The sequence below is a fragment of the Panthera pardus genome, unplaced genomic scaffold, assembly GCF_024362965.1.
Source record: "Panthera pardus isolate Hobbes unplaced genomic scaffold, ASM2436296v1 HiC_scaffold_20, whole genome shotgun sequence".
Taxonomy (NCBI): domain Eukaryota; kingdom Metazoa; phylum Chordata; class Mammalia; order Carnivora; family Felidae; genus Panthera; species Panthera pardus.
This window is the reverse complement of record NW_026526766.1, coordinates 91337993-91357841: the sequence shown is the minus strand read 5'-3', so window position 1 is coordinate 91357841 and position 19849 is coordinate 91337993. Positions and strand designations below refer to the sequence as shown.

Below are 19849 nucleotides of genomic sequence, written 5' to 3'. Positions count from 1 at the left end.
TGGCTGATTCACTGAAGAGCCTCACACGGCACAGAAACCAGTCTCTCTGGCGAGTCTGTGCACAAGGGCTTCCTATTTCCACTGCTCTCCTGCCTACCAGGAAGCTCAGAGTCTGGGTCAAGGCATCAAGGACAGGCCATCTCCTAGTCCTGGTCCGAGGACATTCTTTGGTTTCGGTTTCCCGGTTCTCTTACTGATTCCAATCCCAGTTTCCCTTCGCACGTTTACTGTGATGAACGTTCCTAATACAGCCGCACGGCTCGTCTGGACAGATTTGCCTGCTGGCTTCTCCATGACGCTGGCCCACCCGGGCCCCATTTACGCCCCTGCCGGCCACCGGGCCCCAATCCCGCTCCCCGGGGGCGGCCGCGGAGCTCGCACACCGTCTCACCTTCAGGAGCAGGTGATACTTGAGCACCCTCTGCATGGGGACCACGAGCAGGTCCTGAAGCTTAAACTTCCCGTCCTGGACCTTCAGAGTGCATTCCTGGGCAGCGGGGGAAGCAGCGAGGGGATGACCGACATCCTGGCCCGGACCGCGATCCCAACGCTCCCACCCCCAGCCGCGGTGGGGGGCAGACTAAGCCCTGAACTGGGGCCAAGTGTCTGGTCCTGGCCTGGCCGGGGTCCCCAGCCCGGCAGCGTCTCCCAAAGCCCCTTCCCAAGTCAAGTGTGTGCAGAAGAGGGGTGGGGCTCACAGCAGGCAGGCGGGGGGCCCAGCCCTCTCTGCAGCCTCAGGAATCTGCAGTGGCCACGCCAGGGCTCTGGGATTCTGAGCGACCCCGGCGCTGACCGGGTCTGCCCGAGACCCCCAGGGAAGCCAGCTCACACCATCGCGGGGCCACCCTCAGGAACCAGGGGCTCCCCACCGGTTTCCCGGACACACAGGGGCACCATGCGTCTCCAAGGGACGTCCTTCCCAGTGTCGCTACAGCAAAGGGACCCTGAGCCAGGATTCACTCTGGAAAGGGTTTGACTGGCCAAATACACCACGGGACCCCCAGCCTCGGGGAGCAGCTCAGGTGCCCCTGACAAGGGGGAGGGGGAGGGGGCCTGGAGAGGGGCTCACGTGGGAAAGTGGACAACTGCCAGAGACTGGCCCTGAGCCTGGGCGGGGAGTGGGGGCAGGTGACGAGAGAGGGGGTCTCCTTGGCTTCCAGCAAACGTCTGTCACCTGGGGTCCCCGAGGGGTCTGCCTAGGCCAGCACAGGGGCTCAGTCACAGCCCCTCGCCGAGCCGGATCGGGCCCCAGGGGGTCTGCCTCTGCTGCACCTCCCCCTGCCCTCCCCACCCCAGCAAAATGCCGAGGAAAAACAACCACCATCCCGCCAGTGCCCTCACGTCCACCTTCCCGCAAAACGGGCAAGCGAGGGGCCGGTGAGCTGCAGCCTTGGAGACGCAGGGACAGCGGGGGGGGCCAACCGCCAAGCCCCCATTACCTCGACCTTCTGTCGGAAGTCCTCCCGGCTGGCGAGGAGCTGGTTCAGCGTGTTCTGGGCGTGCTCCATGTGGCTGCAATATTCCCCGTAGATCAGGAGCCTGGGCAGTGAACACACACACGTGCACAGTTAGCGACACGCTGCGGCTCCGGGGCCTGGGTTTAGATCCCCGTGGAAGGCACAGCAGGGGATCGGCAGACCTGCCCCCCCCCCCCCCACGAGGCAGCTCCTCACTCGGTAACCTGCTTCGTGGTTCCGTTCTTCCCGTGTGGCTGCCTCCTCCCCCTCCCGAAATGCTGCCAGGCCAGGGGGCTGCCAAGACGCTGGGGACAGGGGGCTCCCCCACGCTCTCGGGACCCAAGGAAGCCCCCTTCTGTGGTTCTCACTGCCACCCCAATCCTGCCCCGGAAAGGCCAAAGTCAGACAGGAGAGAAGCCCCCTGCCTCCCCCCCACCCAGGGCTGGGGGACCCCAGGAAGGCTCAGACTCCTCCTGCCTGTAGGTCTGAGCACGGAGGTCCATCCTGGCTCTGCACCTGCCCGGGGTGGTGGCCCCTGAGGTCAACCCTTGTTGTTTCCATGTGACGCCGACGCTCTCCGCCGGGGTCCTAGGCACCCCCTTTCTCAGGGCAGAGTGGCGTCAGCCCCAAACGCCCTGCTCCACACCTGGAAAATGGGCATGGCCGCCGGGCCTCGGGATGCTGGGAGGAGCCTCGGGCCCTCTCTCCTCCCCCCAAACACCCTCCAACACCACGACCGCCCCCCCCCACTTCACAGACCGGAGCCCCCGGCACTCTCTGGGCCTTGGGCTACCGGCCTGAAACTTCATCTCCGAAAGCCTTGTCACCCGACTACGGGCTCGGCCCCGAGAGGACCACACAGGTGACGACGCTGGTTGTGACAAGCAATGACAGCCACTCCTGCCCGGTGCTACACGCACAACATCGGGACCCCTTCACCCACTTGTACAGGGAGGAGCAGTGAGCCCCACTCCTCAGGCGGGGAAACCGAGGCCTCAGTGAACGCGCTACAAGGTCACCAGCTGATAAGGGGTGACGGCCCTGCCCTCCAGTGACGCCCTGCCAGGTGCCAGAGATTCTGTGTCACGGCAAACGGCTGGAGGCCCCTCCTGGCCGGGCTCTGGAAGCTGGGGGCAGTCTCTGGGACACGTCAAGACACGCTGGGACACACGGGCCTGTCCACCGTGGACACTGCTCCACCGCGGGGCCCCTGGCCGGGCGCTCAGGGCCGGCAGCTGGGCCCATTGCCGGCTGGTACTTGAGAAGAAGCATCCTGGTCTGGGGGGCTCCCCAGGCTCCCGCTGTGGGGCCGGAGGGGCCTGGGGACAGACGACCCCCACGTTCCTCCCAGCTCCGGAAGGGCAAAGCTACATGCCCAGAGCACGTTTCCAACCCAGCGAACCGTGATCCCGGAGCGGCCCCGAGGTGGGCAGCGTCTCCCAGCCCCCGACAGGCGTCTGGGCTGTGCCGTGCCGGCCCGTGCTCGCAGGCTCCAGGGCGCAGACGCTCGGCCAAGCTGCAGCCACATTCTCAAGCCACCCTGAGAACTTTGGCCGGTGCCAGCCTGCAGGGAAGCTTCCGGCATCGACAGACTGAGATTCCGCGACTCTAGTGCGAGACCGATCCAGTCCTGGACCTCACGCGGGAGCTCACCTTCCCGGCCACTGTAAAGGAGAACGCCCCACGGCCGGGACCTGTGTCCGCAGCCCCACAGAGCACCCGGCCCTGGCTGTGCCCTGGGACACGCTGACTGGACATCGCTTGGCATCAGAACCCGAGCCCTGGTTTCCACTTAAATGAGCCGGTTATTGAATTGAGAATTCTAGTACAAAAGTTGATTAAAACGCATCATTTCTGGAAGCGGGGGGGGGGGGGGGTGGTGGCTAGAGACTCCAAGGTTTCTGCCAGATTGTTTTAAATGAGCAGACCTGGCAACGGCCCAGCTGCCCCCGTGGAGGGAAGTCTGTGTGGGCAGCGAAGCCGCCTCTCCTAAGCACCGGGTGCTCACAGCTCTGGGCGGGCCAAGCCAGCCCTATGGGTTCCCCTCCTTAACTTCAGAACCCCCCGGGCTCATCCCGGCCCAAGGTCGTGGACAGAGCGGGTCCCAACCCTGCTTTCACGGCACGCCTCCCATCCCCAGACCACACACTGCACTTCCTCCGGCCTCCTCCAGCCAGTGAACTTCTACTCATCCCTCAAACCCCCGCCCCATCATTTCCAGCTCTGCGACCTCTCCCCTCCCAACCCTGCCCCCGGGGTCCAGGGAGGTGAGACAGAAAAGCAAGGGGACAGGTAGGGAGCCTCTGGGTAGAGGCCTGTCCAAAGCCGAGTGAGAATCTACCCTCTGCACCGGCTCTGAGCTCCAGAGATGGGTCTCATTTGTCCCCACACCGCAGCATTGAGCCCGGGGGCCTGGCCCGCCCAGAGGCCTTACGCCTGGCTGCGAGGGGCCTGACCATCGGCAGTGCAGCAGCTGCAGCCGATTCCGGGGGGGCAGGGGAGCCACTGCAGGGAAGAGAGCAAAGCTTTAAGGACCTAAAGAGGCCGGGCCACGGGAGGCACTGACACCCGAGCTCAGCCTGTCCTCGTGAAACACCACTTGTAAGACAGCGGCCCTGAGGCTCTGAGAGGCGACGTGACTTCTCAAGGGGCCCAGCAAGACCCCAAAGTGCATCCATGAGGCCCCCAGACCAGTCTTCCAGGCCCCCATCCCGGAGTCCCAGGCTACCCCGGGGCTGTACCCTCGTTCACCTCCGCCGACCCGGTGGGCGGCCTGGGATGGGAAGGGAGCCGCAGGAGGGCCCGGCTGACCGACCAGAGATGGCCTGTCGGGCTGAAGAGTGACCCCGAAATGCAGGCGCCCTGGAGCCTCAGAAAGCGAGCGTATTTGGAAACCGGGTCTTTGCAGTTACGGCAAGGACGCAGAAGATAGCATCACCGAAGAGTGTCCTTGTCAGAGAGAAGAGAAGAGGCCTCATAGGCCAGAAGCCGCATGAGGACAGAGCAAAGACCGGAGGGGCAGGCCCCAAGCCAAGGGACACCCAGGGCCGCCAGCAGCTGGAAGGGGGGGGAAGGCCCCGCCTCCCTCCCCCCCCCCCGCGAGCCTCCGGAGGGAGCGCCGCCCGCCCACATCTGGATTTGGGCCCCGTGAAACTGCGAGAATCCATTTCCGCCCCACACGCACTCAGATCTCTGGCCTGCGTCTATGCCCTGCCCCGTCCTGGGCGGCGTGGGCCGCGGACCTTACGCTCAGCCTACAGAAGGAAGTCACTTAAGGAAGTGAAAGCTGACAGGCCTTCCTTTTTACCACGAGCATCTCTCTGCTGCTGAGAAAAACCATCCGACGCTCGGAAGTCACGCAACACGCACACGGGGGTTTCGTTCACGGTTCAGGGGCTCCGTGGGGCCCCTGGAAACAGCAGCCGGCCTCGGCCACCGGGGCCCCGGGCCAGGCGGCGCCCCGTGGCCTGGCGGGAGACTGCCGGGGTGCAGACGCTCGCCGCCCTGTCGGAGAGGACACCCCAACGGTGTGCGGCTGGCGTCGCTGCCTCGGCGCTGCCCTCTTTCCCCGCTGACTCGGCGCACGGGCGCCTCACACGCCGGTCGGTAGGTATCTGACACGAGCTGGGGTCTCTCTGTTCGAGGGCTACGTCACGTAACTTCCTGAACGTGCAACTCGGACCCCGCTACGGAGGGGGAGTAGATGCATCTATCAGGGGGACCCTCACCTGCCCCCCGGGTGACCGCGTCACTCTGTCCCTTGTCACAGAACCCCAGGGACGCAGGGCCCAGGGACAAGGCCAGAGCAGGTCCCGGACACAGGTGGCACTCCCGGGCATACGCCGGAGACACAGGCACGAGTCGGGACCACGGCCAGGTGGTGGCCAATGCTCTCCCGCCCTCAACCTCCCCGCCTGGGAAAGGAGGATCAGGAGGCGGGCAAAGGCCTCTCGGGGTCGGAGGGTCCCAGGCAGCCCTGCCGCGGGGGCTCGAGGAGCTCGGCCCTGGGCGGGCTCCCCCCCTGCAAGCGCTGACAGACCGACAGGAGCCACCCAGCCTCCCGAGACCCAGACCTGCGGCGGGAACCACAACCAGAGAGCGGCGCGACCCGGCCCAACACCCTGAGCAGCCAGAAACCGCAGAGTGCAAAGCACCCGGCGCCCGCCTCCGGCCCAGCCTTTCTCTCGAAGCGCCCACGGGTCTGGGCGGGTGGAGACGCCGTCAGTCGTACTCTGACGGCTGCTCCTTCGAAAAGCACTTGTGCAAAAAGCTCCAGAGAGTTCCTCCTAAGAGCCAGACCCTCGCCTTCTCTCCGGGACACGAACTCGCTGTGGCTGGTTCCCTTTGTAGTCCTGCCCCACTGACCTGGCTTGGCCACCCCCAGCCACAGATAAACCACGTGGCTCTCTGTTCCATCCACATCTGCAAAATGCAAACCCTTCCCAAGGCCCAGGTCCCACTGTGTGGGACTTGTCCCCTCAGGTCCACAAGGCAAGGCTAAGAGGAACATCTGCTTTGTCTGAGGACTAAGGCTGTATGAACAGAAGTATTCGCTCCAAAAAGAGGGAGGGGATTGTCCTCTGCCACTTTGGACGCTAGTCCCTCCTTTATCCGTGATGAGCTGCCAGGATCTTGCCACTAAAATTCCTCAGGGGCTTCTTCCTGCCCTTGTAAAAAATAAAAAAATAAATAAAATCTAAATCCCTATCTTGATCTTCTAGGCTCTTGCAGAAGCCACAAGTCACTCCTTGGACAGTCTCTGCTTTGCTCACTTCAGTCCTGCTCCTCCGGCCTCTGCCAGTTCCCAAACAGTCCCGCTCCTGCCTCTCCCGGGGCCTTCCCTGTCCCTTTGCCCCCACCCTGCCCCCACCTCAGGGGTGGTGGGCTCTCGCCAGGTCCTCAGCGCCCCCTCGTCTGCTACGAGCCCCTACTGCCCCCACCCTCTCCCTTTCCCCGTGCTCTCAAGTCCTTTGCCTGTGAACTTGCTTCCTGACCTCCCCGCCCAGTGAGAGCAGAGCCTGTCCCATCTGGTACACAGCAGGCACTCTATAAATGCTCGCCGAATCGCACGTCAGGACCTCAGGTGTTGACTCAGAGACGAGGAGGCGAAGGGGCAGAAAAGATCGACGCCGGGACAGATCACGAGGGCTGGAAAACGAGCTCTGATGAGACGCAGCCAGCCCCCTCCCCAAACTACCCAGACTCCAGGGCCTGGCCTCCAAAGCCTTGCTGGGCGGTGACAGAGAGCCCATCTGCCGAGCTCCCGGTGCCGGAACACGATCCAGTCCCTGCAGCCGCTCTGGCCGTAGAAACAACGGTCATCCCGGCAGAAACGAGGCCCGAGAGCCCTGTGAGGCCCAAAGCTGAGCACAGAGGACGGCAGCCTTGTAAAGGGCAAACACCGTGGGGCAGGCTCTTGGGCCGGAGGGGGTTCCTGGGGAAGGGCGGTCTGTCTCTTGGCCACTCGGCCTGGGGGTGGCTCCACAGGTCTCAGAGGCCTGGTCCAGCAGGTCCGTGGCCTCCCCCCCCACCCGTGAGGATGAGGGTCGGGTCTGAGTTGGCTTCCCTGGCACACAGGCTTGTAGCCAGGTGAGAAGAAAGCATTGCTGGGGGCAGGGGGCGGGTAAGGGAGCCGCCTGTCCCCCACCCCGGGGCCTGCCAGCATGCCCACGTCTGCCAGTGCCTGGAAAAAGCACATCCGCCCTCTGGCCACATCTGCCGCCTGTCCTCAGGCACTGCCTGCTCCCTCGTGCCTGCCTGGGGCCTCACCCATGGCCCCTAGAAAGGGGGCTCAGGGACCCCTGCCCGTGCGGAGGGGAGAGAGCTCCCTGCCCGGAGCCACAGAGCACGCAGGGGAAGCCGCTTCAGGGGCTCGTAGAGGCCTTGGAATCCAGCCTTGGGATGGGCCGCCTGGCCAGGAGGACACGTGAGCTGAGCTGACCGTCACCTGGCAGGGGACCTCCCTGCAGATAAGGACGAGGTGGACCCAGGGTGCCCACCAGCCACCCTGGGGCCTCCCCCTCAGACCCTGCAGAGCGGACCCCAGAATTGGTGTTCTTAACAAGCTCCCAGGTGGCTCGGACGACAGGCAGGCAGAGGAGCCGTGAGCACAGAAGCTGGGGGCGCCTTCTCCAGAGTCTGAGGGGCAGGAGCCAGGGCACCGCCTCCCGATGGGCCTCCCGAGACTTCAGAGACTGGAACACAGTCCTCTGGGGCTCCCGCAGCCCCGGGCATCCGGCTGAGTCCTTGCATCATCTCGTTTCGTGCCCGGCTTTAAAGATGCCGCTGCCCGGGCTCCAGGAAGAAAGGCGGCCTCTGAGACCTTCGCTGGGACGGCAGAGCCACAGAAGCTTCCAGAATCCCAGTCCTCCCCTGCCGGGCTCAAGCAGGACATTCGGGGCATGGAAGGCATCTCCACACTCTTCCATCCACTGGGTTTTACAGGCAGAGAAGCTTAACAAAACAGGTTCGTGGAGGCCTCCCGACAGCCACGTAATTCTTCGAGAAGGTTCCTGCGCTGGTTTCTAACGAGTTGCCAGTCTCCTGCCCCGACGATACCGGTTCCGGACGAGGGGCCCGGACGGTGGGAGGAGCCACATTCTGCATGTTTCTGGCAGTGGGGAGGCTGGCACCGTCTGTGCGTCTAGACTCAGCCTGACCCCGCGGGCGCCAAGGGGAGGAGAGATGCTGCCTCGGAGGCTGACGGGCAGAATCTTTGCCCCCTCGGGCTTCACGGGCACTTGCCCCAACGCCGCGGACACACGATCGGAGGACCCAGGCCTGCGCGTGCCTGTCCGGGGCCCCGTCTCCCCACGCTGGGGGCTGCGGCTGGCGGAGGCCAGGATGGCCGGGTGCCCGTGCCCACAGCTGCTGCTGCCTCCCCGCCATCCCGCCCGCCTGTCCGCCGGGTCCCGGCCACCGGAGCCCTTCAATGGCCACAGACAAGCCGCGTCGGCGATACGGGCCTGGCCTCAGTTTACCCTCGGGGCACCACATGGCACAGACACCATCAGCGTCCCTCAGGGACAGATTAGGAAGTCCCGGCCCCGTGACACACACCGTCGAGGAAGCAGGGAACTGGCCTCACCCCTGGGCACCCAGAGCCCGGAAGCCCCTTCCTCGGACCTGCGGGGGCCGGTTCGGGTCCTGTCGTTCAGCTGCCACCCGCCACCCGTGCAGCTCGAGGGGCAGAGTCTCTCAGGTGCCAGGTTCCCGGGGGACCTGGCAGGCAGCAGGTGCACCGTGATGGTGAGAATGGCCTCCAGCCACCAAGACCCCCAGGCACAGAGGCAGAGGGAGCTGGTGGAGTCCTCGGGAGGCCCTGCTGGGGGAGGTCGCCCCTCCAGGCTGTGACGGCGGGAAGGGTGGGCAGCTCTCTCCGTGTCCCAGTGAGGACAGGGGCTCACAGGGGCACAGCCACCTGCCTCGAGGGCCTCGCCGTGAGATTCCCACCTGAGTACCGGCACCTGTGACCGTCCCCAGGCCGGAACTGGAGGCCCCGGACGCTCCCGAGGCCCCGCGGACAGCGAGGGGCAGGCCTGTCACTCACCTCTCCTTGAAGTCCAGGAAGACCTTGGCCAGAGTGCTGCCCCCTGCCATCATGGACACGTCAATGGCCCGCAGGAAGCTGTGATGCACTTTGATTAGGTCCTGGGGAGAGAAAGCCGTCGGTGCGTGAACGGGCACACCAGGCCGCCCTCTAGAACGGTTCCCATCTGCCGTGGTGGAGAACTTAGAGAGGCCCGGGCGCTGGGCGTGCACCCCACGCAAACACTAGAAGGTGCTGTGGTGCCAGACGTGTGAAGGGACCTCTCAGCCGGCTCAGACACAGGGTGGCCCACCGGGGACAAGCCCTGGTGCCAGAGTGACAGCGATGGCCCCCCCGGGGGGCTGTTCCCACTCAGCATCCTTGTACCGTCTTGCTGTGTGCAGGGACAGAGGGGCTCTCTGCCCTGATCTTAGGTTCTGCGGGATGGAGTCCCTCCATGGGGACAGGTGTTCCTCCACGTTTCAGAGCGGCTGGGCAACCGGCAGGCAACAGCTCAGGGCTCCCCACGGCCCCCGATCCAGGTTCCCGGCACCCCGAGGCTCTCCACAGCCCCCGACCCAGGCTCCTGGCCTCCCAGGGCTGCCACAGCCCCCGATCTAAGTTCCCGGCACCCCGGGGCTCCCCACGGCCCCCGGTCTAGGCTCCTGGCCCCCTGGGGCTCCCCATGGCCCCTGATACAAGTTCCTTGCACCCCGGGGTTCCCCATGGCCCCCGATCCAGGTTCCCAGCACCCCGAGGCTCTCCACAGCCCCCGATCCAGGCTCCTGGCCTCCCAGGGCTGCCACAGCCCCCGATCCAAGTTCCCAGCACTCCGGGGCTCCCCACGGCCCCCGATCTAGGCTCCTGGCCCCCTGGGGCTCCCCACGTCCCTTGATCCAGGCTTCTGCCCCCCCAGGGCTCCCCATGGTCCCCAATCCAGGCTCCCATTCTGTCCACGGCCATTTGTGCTGGCCACCACCCAAGGCAGGATAGACTCTGAGTAGGGGGCACAGGGAGCTAGAGCCTCCCGAGTCTGGAGTCTGGCTCAGCCTCAACCAGGAGACCAGCACCCACCTCTTGAGGTGATAAGGGGCTGAGGGAGCCAGGCAGGAGCCGCTGCACCAGCTGGGGGCATGCTGCACCCACTGGGCATTCCTGGACAAAACCCACCCACATGTAGCTTCTGGGGCCTCATGCCAACCCTCCCCACCCTGCTGACAGAGAGGTTTCTGCTGAAACCTTGTCCTCTGGTCTCCGAGCACCAAAGTTCCCGGAGGGCAGGGTGGCTACTCCCCTCTTACGCATCTGTCCTAAAAACACCCATAGTTCTGACCAGCCATGCAGCTGGCAGGGACGCAGCTCTCCAGGACCCATGGGGACAGTCGGGCTGGAGCCTGCCTGACATCCGAGCCGGTTGGAGACCTGGGCCTGCACACGGTGAGCCGCAGGCCCGGACCCTTACCTCCAGGTTGATGAAGATGGCCGTCATGTCCGCCGGGCTCAGCACCGGCCTCAGCGGGGCCATGTAGTTCTGGAACAGAGAAGCCCATCACCGTCGGCTCGCCTGGAGGGGGCCAGCCCCCTTTGAGGCCAGAGCCACCGACGGGAGGGGCTCAGACCACCTCGCCAAGGTCCAGGGTCCAGGGTCCAGGGGATGGGGGTTCTCCGCGGGGTGGTTATGCAGGCCTGGTGCAGTGTTGCTGGAGAATGTGTGCATCCTAGGGGGGGTGTGCTCCATTGTGCAGGGTGGTGGCAGGACGGGAATGTGCAGGGGCGGGCGGGATTGGCCTAAGCACCCACGCCCACCACACGGGCAAAGCTCCGAGGCGTCCGGCAGATCGGACTTGACCCCTGCTGCAACCCGGGGTGGGAGATGCTACCGCTGTTCGAGACATTTCCGGGAACGGAGGCCAGAGAGGTGAGGGCCCATCACTCGTGGGTACACCTCTGGACAGTGACAGGGCCACACTTCCCACCTGAGCCTAGGTACGGCCCTAAACCTGCCATCAAAAGAGATACTCCCTGACCCGGAAGCCCCGCCGGGGCAGGGAGTGGTTCTCCGGAGTCCTCCGGGCCTGGCCTCCGAGGAGATGCGCACGGGGGAGACCGTCAGGTGGTGCCCCAGAGGCCCTGTGGCGCAGGACCTGCCACCTTTCTCCCCATGGGGTCCTGGCCCCTTGGGCTCCTCCTCGGCCGCCGTGCAGAGCAGGCGAGAACCATCCAAATGCACAAGCCTCTTCCCTGTGCCGAGGACGGGCCAGCACTCGGTTTTCTCGCGTGGGACGTGGGGGTAGCAACAATGACCTCGATGGCCAGGGGAAGATTAAAATGTGACTGTCCCCCCAAGTGCTCAGTACACCGCGTGCCCTGGTCAAGCACACTCCCTGCTTAACCCGCTACGTGCATCACGCCTGGGACCAGCAGCACCTGCCCTCGAAGGCTGGCCACGTCCCAGGGTGGAGACAGACGGCCGCAGCTTAGGACTTGGGCTGTGCGGAGGGACTGCAGAGGTCTGCAGGGCCCCGGAGCGAGCTGGCCTGGGAGCTGGGACTGGCGGGGGGAGTAGACTGCCCGGGGAGGGGCCGATGGAGAGTGGGGGCCAGGGCGTGCAGCAGGGATGGGGCTGGTGTGTTTGCGGCAAGGCCGGTGGCCAGTGGGGTGGGAGGGCGGGCACACAGGCCTGGCTGAGGCTGGAGGCGGGGGCCTGGGGCCAAGGGGCATCGCAGGACTCCCGGCTGGAGGCCCCGCCATCATGGCCACACTTGCCCTACGCTGCAAGCAAAGAGCCACAGAGGACCCTTAAACAATGTTGGATGTTCACCCAGTAAGCACCAGCAGCTGGCAACAAGGACCTTCAAGCGACAGGGAAATGTCACTGAGCCAGCATGCACGGGAGGCCAGAGCAGGGCGGGGGGAAGGAGGAGGCCCATCCGTGGTCCTCTGGGAGCTCAGGGGGCCAGCCGGGGAGAGACGACTGACCAGCCATTCAGGGGAGCACAGGGTGCACCATGGGGGCTCTGCAGGCTCCCATCAGTGGGCCTGACCATGCCCCAGGGGCAGGACACGCACAGCCATCTATGAGGTGGCCTTGCTGTGATCCCAGCTCACAGAGTGGGATCTCACAGAGAATGTCTTGGGTGAGAAGGAATACAGAAAGCACTTAACCTAGCGCTGAGTCTGCATGAAAGAGTACACAGAAGGAGGTTAGCCCAGTGCAATCGGGAACAGAAGCTGTAACGATACCCAGTTTAGGCCAGGAAGAGCAGCAGAGACCAGTTCGGGGTGGTCCAGGGCCGAGGGGTGGGAGGTGGGATCAGGGACAAGGGTGACAGCCGACGAGGACACTGGCCTGTGTGGGGAGCAGAGCCCAAGGGGTGCCTGACGGCAAAGCCGAGAGGGCCACGAAGCCTCTGAACCTGTCACTGCTGCCCTGTGTCCCTGCCTGGGGACAGCACCGCCCCAGGGGACCGGCGGTCCCAGGACGGCACCAAGGCCCATACCCACCTTCTCAATGTCCTCCAGGGTCCGGTAGTACTTGGCCTCGGTCTCCTGAATCTCCAGCAGGCAGCAGTTTCTCTTGTCGTCCTCGGACATGCCCATCTTCTAAAGGAAGGACACAAGACGTGAGCCGGGTTCCCGCCAGGCCCACTGCCTGCAGACTGCCGAGGCCTGGCCGCCAAGTGGGAAACGGAGGGGCCGGACAGGAGACAGAAGGGGGCCCGAGCCCTTCCCCTCCTGTTTGCAGATGGGGAAACTGAGGCACAGGGAAGGGATGGGCATGTGCCTGGGGGCTGGCGACAGCTCGGGGAAGGCACAGGGCCTTGTAGAGTCTGGGCTCCCGCTGCCCTCTGTGAATCCTAGCAGACCAAGCACGCTCCAGCCCCCCCAGCATATACAGCGGGCGTGGCATGGCTTAAAGCACCCACTCTGTGCACAGGGAAAGGCTCTGACCAGCTCCGAGGACCCATGCCCACCAGCTGAGCGACCTGCGAGGGCCTCTGACAAAGATGCCAATGCCCTGCAGGCCTGGGCCTTCCCAGTGTCCCCTGGGCTCCACTCGGGGTAGTGAGGGAACAGCTCATTGCAGGGGTCACTGGGACACGTTTCGGGGCAGAGCCTGCTCCCCAGCTCCTATGGGGGGGGATGTGGCCAGAGGCGGGATTGACCAGGAGACCGTGTGGCCACAGGGGGTAGAGCCCGCAGGCGGGGGAAACTGTTCAGAGGCAGCCGTGGATTTCCAGACACCCCCCCTTACGTTCTTTTAGGCTGAGAGGGCCAGATCTGTCCCTAAGTGAGGCTCTGGGGAAACGGTGCTGGGCCACGTGACATGCCATTTGGACTCATATCTGCCCTTACGCCATCGTCCTTCATCACCCAGGGGCTTCTTCCCGAGCCCACTGTCCCACCGGCCGGGGTGCTACACTGCTAATGTAGGGGCTTCAGGGGGATGTTGGGGGCCCACGATCCCCTAAAACTAGGTGCAAAAGTGTAGTGCCTGATAGCATCTCCCTGGGGACAGGGAGGCTTTTCCCAAGAGGTCTGAGACCTTCCCCGAAAGGTGGGGGAAGACGGTGCTGGCAGAACTTACCCCGGGTCCCCCTCCACCTGCCACTTACCTGCATGTATCTGATCTGAACGCATGGAGGAAACAAACCACAGACAGAACCAGTTAGCAGTGCTCGTTATCCGGGCCCTACTCGGGAGGTGGGGGCAAGCCAAGAGCCCCAGGGACACATCACAACCGCCCGCCCGCTCCAGCAGGAGCCTGGCCGGGTGGCGAGGGACAGCGCGGGGACCCAGCACGTTGCCAGGGTCTCCCTCACGTGTGGGGAGCGACACCTGCCATCCCTTGGCTTTATCTTCCTTTGGAAAGGTCTCCGTCTACCTTCCACTTAGACTGTTCGGACAGCTCCAGACATGACCGGGGAGGAAATAAAGCCAGCTGTTTTATCTCAGAGGACGGGCAGGAGGCCCGCCCTGCCAGATCGACAGGACAGCTCGAGGGCAGCAGCACGGAGCGCTGTTCGGACACTAAACGGAGTAGGGCAGGTGGGACGCCAGCTTGTCCCCTCACAGCCCCCCCGCGGGTCCTGCAAACAGCCAGGGTCCGGCCAAGTGTGCTTCAGGACCAGGGACAGCAGCAGGCTCTGGGGACTGCCCGCTCGGGGGCCTCTCAGGGGCGCTCGGGGGCCTCTCAGGGCCGTCTCCGGCCCGAAGGCAGGGGATCCTCCAGCCAAGGGCAAGGGCCATTGCATTCACTGCTCCCGCGTTACCCACAGGACGCTGGACTTCTAAGGGCTTGGGAGTGAGCTGGCCCCAGACCCAGAATGCCGGCTCGGCTTCTAGGCAAGGCAGAGGACGTCCGTCAGCGGGGCAACGGCTTGGCCTTCCAGCCCCGTGACTGACCTCCCGGGAAGGCTCAGGGGCAGAGCCGCCCCACTGCAAGGCTGTGGGGGGGGGGGGAGGGCAGAATTGGCCCTGGGCAGACCCGGGGTCACAGAGAGAGACCCCTGGTAAAGACGGGGACCCTTCAGACCCTCCAGGGACAGAATGAGAAACCCTTTCTGAAGAGCAGAGTTTGGGGGCTGTGAGGGCCGCAGCCACGCTTCTCTGCCTCTCCTGGCATGAGGCCGGGGGAGGGCAGGCGCCCCCAGTGTGGGAAAGGCCTCTCTGAAAGGCCTTGGAGGGGAGCCGTCGCCCCCGCTTCGTGCCCCCGCCCCCGCCACCAACTGGTCACTCCCACACTGGAGGAAAACGCTGAAATCTGCCTTTTGAGAAATTCCTCCCACTTCTTTAGTGAAAGCATCAAAAAGCCTCCACAGTCGGCAACTGGCACCTCGACCAGCCCCCGGGAGTGCGGGGACGCAGGGGGTTGCGGCTGTCCCCTCCAGGGCCCCCCCACCCCATCCCTGCGGGACCCCACCCTCCACACAGCAGCTGCTGGCAATAAATCTGCCCTGCAGCACACTGGTGTCCGAGAAAGTGCTCGCCAGCGCCGGTCGGAAATAAATATCCTCCCACATAAAAGACGCACAGCTGGCTAATTGAGCCAGTGGCGGTCTCCTCGCTCTCCGCACAAAGGCGTAAAATGAGGCGCGCTGTGCACGTCTGAGCATCCAGTCGCCATGCTCAGACTCCCCAGGCAGGAAGGACTTGGAATCCTGCACACCTCTGGGAGAACTCCGCGACAGCGCCTCCGGGGGGTGGTGGGGGGGGCTCAGTGGCAGTGGGGGTCACACCCCGGTCTCCTAGAACGTTCCGGAGGCAGGACTGGGCCCAAGGAAGGGGAGGAACCCCGCGGGGGCCGAGAGGTCTCTGGGGCTCCCGCAGTGCCCCCGCCCGACCCCGGTAGCTGGGAGCGCTGAGAGAGGGGGCTGGGTTGCGGGCGACGGACGGCTTACCATGGGCTGCTGTACCTCCACCTTGATGATGTCCTCGTAGATGTCGTCGCCCTCATCTTCGCACGGGACACAGTCATAGATGTCTTCCCCCAGGTCATGCTCGCTGCGCGGGAGAGAAGCGGGTCAGGCGGGTGGAAGGCAGGTTCCGGGGACGCGGTGCAGGGGGCCTCCCCGGGGTTTCTCGGAGTTTGAACCAGGCAGCACAGAGAGCATCCCCTCGTGCCGTGCCTGCCGTTCTTCTAGAAGGACCTACCGTGATCACACCCCAACTCCTCCACCCTTTGGTCAGTGCTGGGGACTCTTGCCAGAGGCCCGGGGTGAGTCACTGCCTGAAGGGGAATTCTCGCGTGGCTCGTCACCCGCAGTGCCCTGCGCTGGGGCCTCTCCCCGGGTCAGCCCAGGTGTGGGGGTCAAGGAGCAGAGCTCGCACCTACCAGGGGGTGCGGAAGCAGAGCGAGTGGAGACGGACACAGAGTTTGGGGTGCAGCTTCCCGAACGAGTGCCAGGAAGCCACGACTCGCTTTATAATGCGACCGAACTTCGTTTCAGTGCACGACCATGCTCTGATTCCCCTCTAACAAGCTGTCCTCCCCCACCTCCCCCACCTCCCCGACTCAGGTCATGGGACACCTCCTCCAGGAGGCCTCCGGGGATTCCCAGCCCCGTCTGTGACCCAGGACCCACCCCCCACCCTCCTCTCATACGAGGTACATCCCTCCCGCTGCAGCTCCCGTTATCTTGTAAGTGCCTGAGGGTGAACCTATCTCTTCCCTGGACAAAACCCAACTGCTTAACCCCGTCGGGTCGCCCTTCCTAACAGGCGGTAGGTGTTCACGCATCGGCAAACGAGCCGGTCCAACCACGTGCGGCGGGTCACTCTGTCCCGGGCCCAGAGCTGACCGGCCCTTCCGTCGGCTGCCGTGGGGCCCGTCCTCGGGGCAGGTCGTGTTCACAGGCCAGCTCGCCCTGGAAGCCCGACACCGGAGACTCAGAGCCTGGGCTCAGAGCGGCACCTGGCAAAGTTGGCTTCCGGAAGGCACAGAGACCCAGTAAAGCACCTCTCCTCCCCCACGGCACCGGGCGGCCAGAATTCAAGGCGACAGAGACAACGGCGGGGGACAGAGACAGCAGAAATGACACCCAGCGGCTCGCCAGGTCTCAAACCCGGCTTGTGAATATTAGCTGTCATCGGACAGGCTGGGAGTTAGGGAGGCAGCGCCTGTATTCAGGAAAGGCCTCTAGAGCCAAAGACCCGGGTACCTCCCCCTGAGACCGAGCACGACCAGGCCCACACGTCTGGGCTTCCCTCTGGGGGGCCCGGGGGGGCCGTGAATCAGCTCCGGACTAGACGAGGGTCCCGCGAGCAGCCCATACGCCGGGGAAGGAGCTGGCCGGGGACAGGTCACTTGGGGCTAGACCAGCTAACAGACTCGTTAACTACACCAACAGACACCTGCCCCCTGGTGAGCCCTGCGAGGCCCTTGAAAAGCATTTATGCTTTTTAACCTCACAAACCCTGGGAGACAGAGAACACCATGGCCATTTCACAGATGACAGACACACCCTGAGGCCCCGCAGCAGGATGGGAGGGGAGGGTTCGCCCAGGCGTAGCCTCCCTGCACCCTCGCCACCCCCTCCCCCGCCCCGCCCTGCCGACCCCTGTGTGGGTCTGGATGGCTGTCCCGAGGCCTCACGCGGCAGCACGGTGCCCAGACGGTGACAGAGGCCCTGCTTGGAACCAGCAGGGAGCAAAGCCGGGAAGGGTGCTTGCGACTCACGGGTGAGAACCCACCGACTCCGAGGCCCGTTGCCCTGGGTGGGCCCGGGGAAGGGCCCCTCGCGGAGACACAAATCACCTCCCGTGCCTCTCCAGACTCTGTCCCCAAAGGAAACAGCTCGGGCAGCTGTGCCCGCCAGGTTACTGGGTGTCCAGGCAAGTGCCCTGCCCGGGTTCTCTTTGGCGGGTGCCCACCACCCCAGATGTTTGTCGCACAACAGAGCGAGGCTGGTGACAAAGCCACTGTCGGGAATTCTGACGGCGTGGAACAGAGCAGAGACAGGGAAGCTCGCGGGCTGCTAAATTAGACAAGTTCAAAGGCAGCTGAGGCCCTCCATGCCGTCTGGAGACAGACCTCGGCTCTGCTCTGATGGGCTGGGGGAAGGGGGTGGGGGGACCGTGACAGTTAAATACGCTAAGCGCTGATGCAACGATAACAAAGACCGAAAACAGGCCTGGAGAGGGGCCTCGAGGTCACCTGGTTCAGGGACAGCCAGCTGTCAGCACAGGGCTCCCCCTCCTCGGCCCACGTTTGAGGGGGACATCCTAACGGACCCCTGGACTCTCTGTCCCAGCCGCTCAGAAGGGAAGACCTCGGCGCAGTCCCACCTCAGATCAGCCACAACCCGAGCTTCAGACGCAATTTCTTCGCTTTCGCCAACGAGCCCAGGGCTCTCTGTGGCAGAGACGAGTGAGCCAGGGTGCATGGCGCCGGGGACCTTGCCAAGACCTTCCGGATCTTCTGGAGGCCACCGTCGCGTTGTGCTGCCTCCCGGCCAGGTGGACCGGTCACCACACTTTCTTTCACCGAGTGACTGATGACATACCAAGCTCTGGAGTCGGCACTGAGGCGCATTCAGGGGAAAACGAGGGCGGACCTACGGATCTCAAAGTGAAGTAGGCGCCAGCCCCGTTATGAGCCCTAAGATGAGCGGTAGCGTTCTAAGGGGAAAAAGGATGGTGAGGGCTGGGGAAGCTTCCTGCACAGGCTGAACCTGAAGATGCTTTGCGCAGCTGGGTCCCGGAAAACGTGTTTCTCCGCCCCTCTCTCCCCTGGCACCTCCCGCAAGCCTGAGCTCACTCGCCCGCCCAGGCACACCCCACGTCCACAGAGCGCTGCCGTGTTTCAGGCATGGCCGCAACGCCCCACAACGGCTTTCCACCGGGTTTTTGCTACGGCTTCCACAGATCAAGATGCACGCTCACCACACCCTGCCGTGTAACTCACACCCGTCCCTTTATAGAACGTTCTCATCTGCCCCGGAAAGTTCCTCCTCTTCCTGATCAGTCCCCTCCTCTTTCCCCGTGACCACCCTTCAGACTACTCTTCCCCAAAGACTAGCCTTTCCTGTTCTCGAACTGGACATCCTTGGCATCCTGTGTCAGGATCACTTTTGTGTCTGGCTTCTTCGCCACCGTCGTCACGTCTGAGGATTCATCCATGGTGTTGCTCACGCAGAGGCTCATTCCTGTTCATTGCTGAGTACCAGCCACTGTATGAACAACCTACAACTTGTCCTCCATCCACCTTTCGATGAACGCTTGGGTTGCCTCCAACTTTTAAAAAAATTTTTTTTAATGTTTATTTTTGAGAGAGAGAGAGAGAGAGACGGAGTGCAAGCCGGGGAGGGGCAGAGAGAGAGGGAGACACAGAACCTGAATCAGGCTCCAGGCTCTCAGCTGTCAGCACTGAGCCCGACGCGGGGCTCGAACTCATGAACCGTGAGATCATGACCTGAGCCGAAGTTGGGCGCTTCACTGACCGAGCCACCCAGGTGCTCCAAAATCTTCGTTTTCTAAGCTGCAAAGCTTATATTTTCTTCTAAGAGCTATATAATTTCAGTGCTTACACTTACAGACCTCTGATCCGGCTCAGATTTTCATGTATGGCATGGGGTAGAAATTGAGGTCCATTTCTCTTCAGGGATACCCGGGAGTTTTCAGGACAATTTGTTGACAACTTTCTTCTTCCCACTGGATTCCTTTGACCAAGGCCAACTGACCACATGAGTGTGGGTCTACTTTGGAATTTTATAATCTATCCCATCAACCTATTCACCTGTGCTTATGGCGATAGCACTCTGTTTTGATTACTTTTTTTTTTTTATAGAAAGTCTTGAAACCAGGTGGTTTAAGTTCCTAGCTTTGTTCTTTTATGAGATTGTTTAAGGCTACTCTAAGGTCCTCTGTATTTCTGTATAAACTTTACAATCATCTTGCCAAAAAAAAATTTAAAAACAAACAAAAACAAAACCACACACACACAAAAAGCCCCCTGGGAAGACAAGCATCTTCACAACATACTCTTCCGATCCATGAACATGGTATATACACTGCCATTTCTTAGGTTTTGTCAACTTCTTTTCCTGCCTCATTCTCTTTCTCTTCTCCTAGGACTCCAGTTACACCTGCGTTGGACCCTTCTTTTCTCTGTTGCTTAGAGTGTATTACTTCCACCGAGCGATCTCGCAGTCGGTGACTCCCTCCTCTGCCATCTGCAGCGATCATGCTTTTCAGTTTTAACGTTTCCACTTGGCCCTTTTCATAGGGCTGTCTATTTCTCTGCTGAGGCTCCCCATCTGTTCATTCATGTGGCACATATTTTCCTTGAAGTTCCCGACCATGTTTACAAAACTGCTAACGGTAACATCCGAGTCATCTCAACGTTGACTTTTTCTTCCTGAAT

The 19849-nt window shown here is 63.1% G+C and overlaps 1 protein-coding gene across 4 annotated transcripts in view; it reads right to left on the bottom strand.

The window, feature by feature from the left end:
• The window catches only part of VAV2 (vav guanine nucleotide exchange factor 2), a 162956-nt gene that overhangs the window by 27366 nt on the left and 115741 nt on the right, over positions 1-19849 (bottom strand). For 3 of the 4 annotated variants that reach the window (XR_008424394.1, XM_053908505.1, XM_053908507.1), the window contains exons 5-10: positions 15387-15489; positions 12490-12588; positions 10448-10516; positions 9007-9107; positions 1440-1539; positions 392-487 (exon numbers count right to left, since the gene is read on the bottom strand). Coding sequence is in view for 3 of the 4 variants with exons in the window: in XM_053908505.1 (XP_053764480.1) it covers positions 392-487; positions 1440-1539; positions 9007-9107; positions 10448-10516; positions 12490-12588; positions 15387-15489 (568 nt within the window). In the remaining variant the exon portion in view is untranslated. The remainder of the gene's footprint in view (positions 1-391; positions 488-1439; positions 1540-9006; positions 9108-10447; positions 10517-12489; positions 12589-15386; positions 15490-19849) is intronic. The other variant, XM_053908506.1, reaches the window with a different exon arrangement.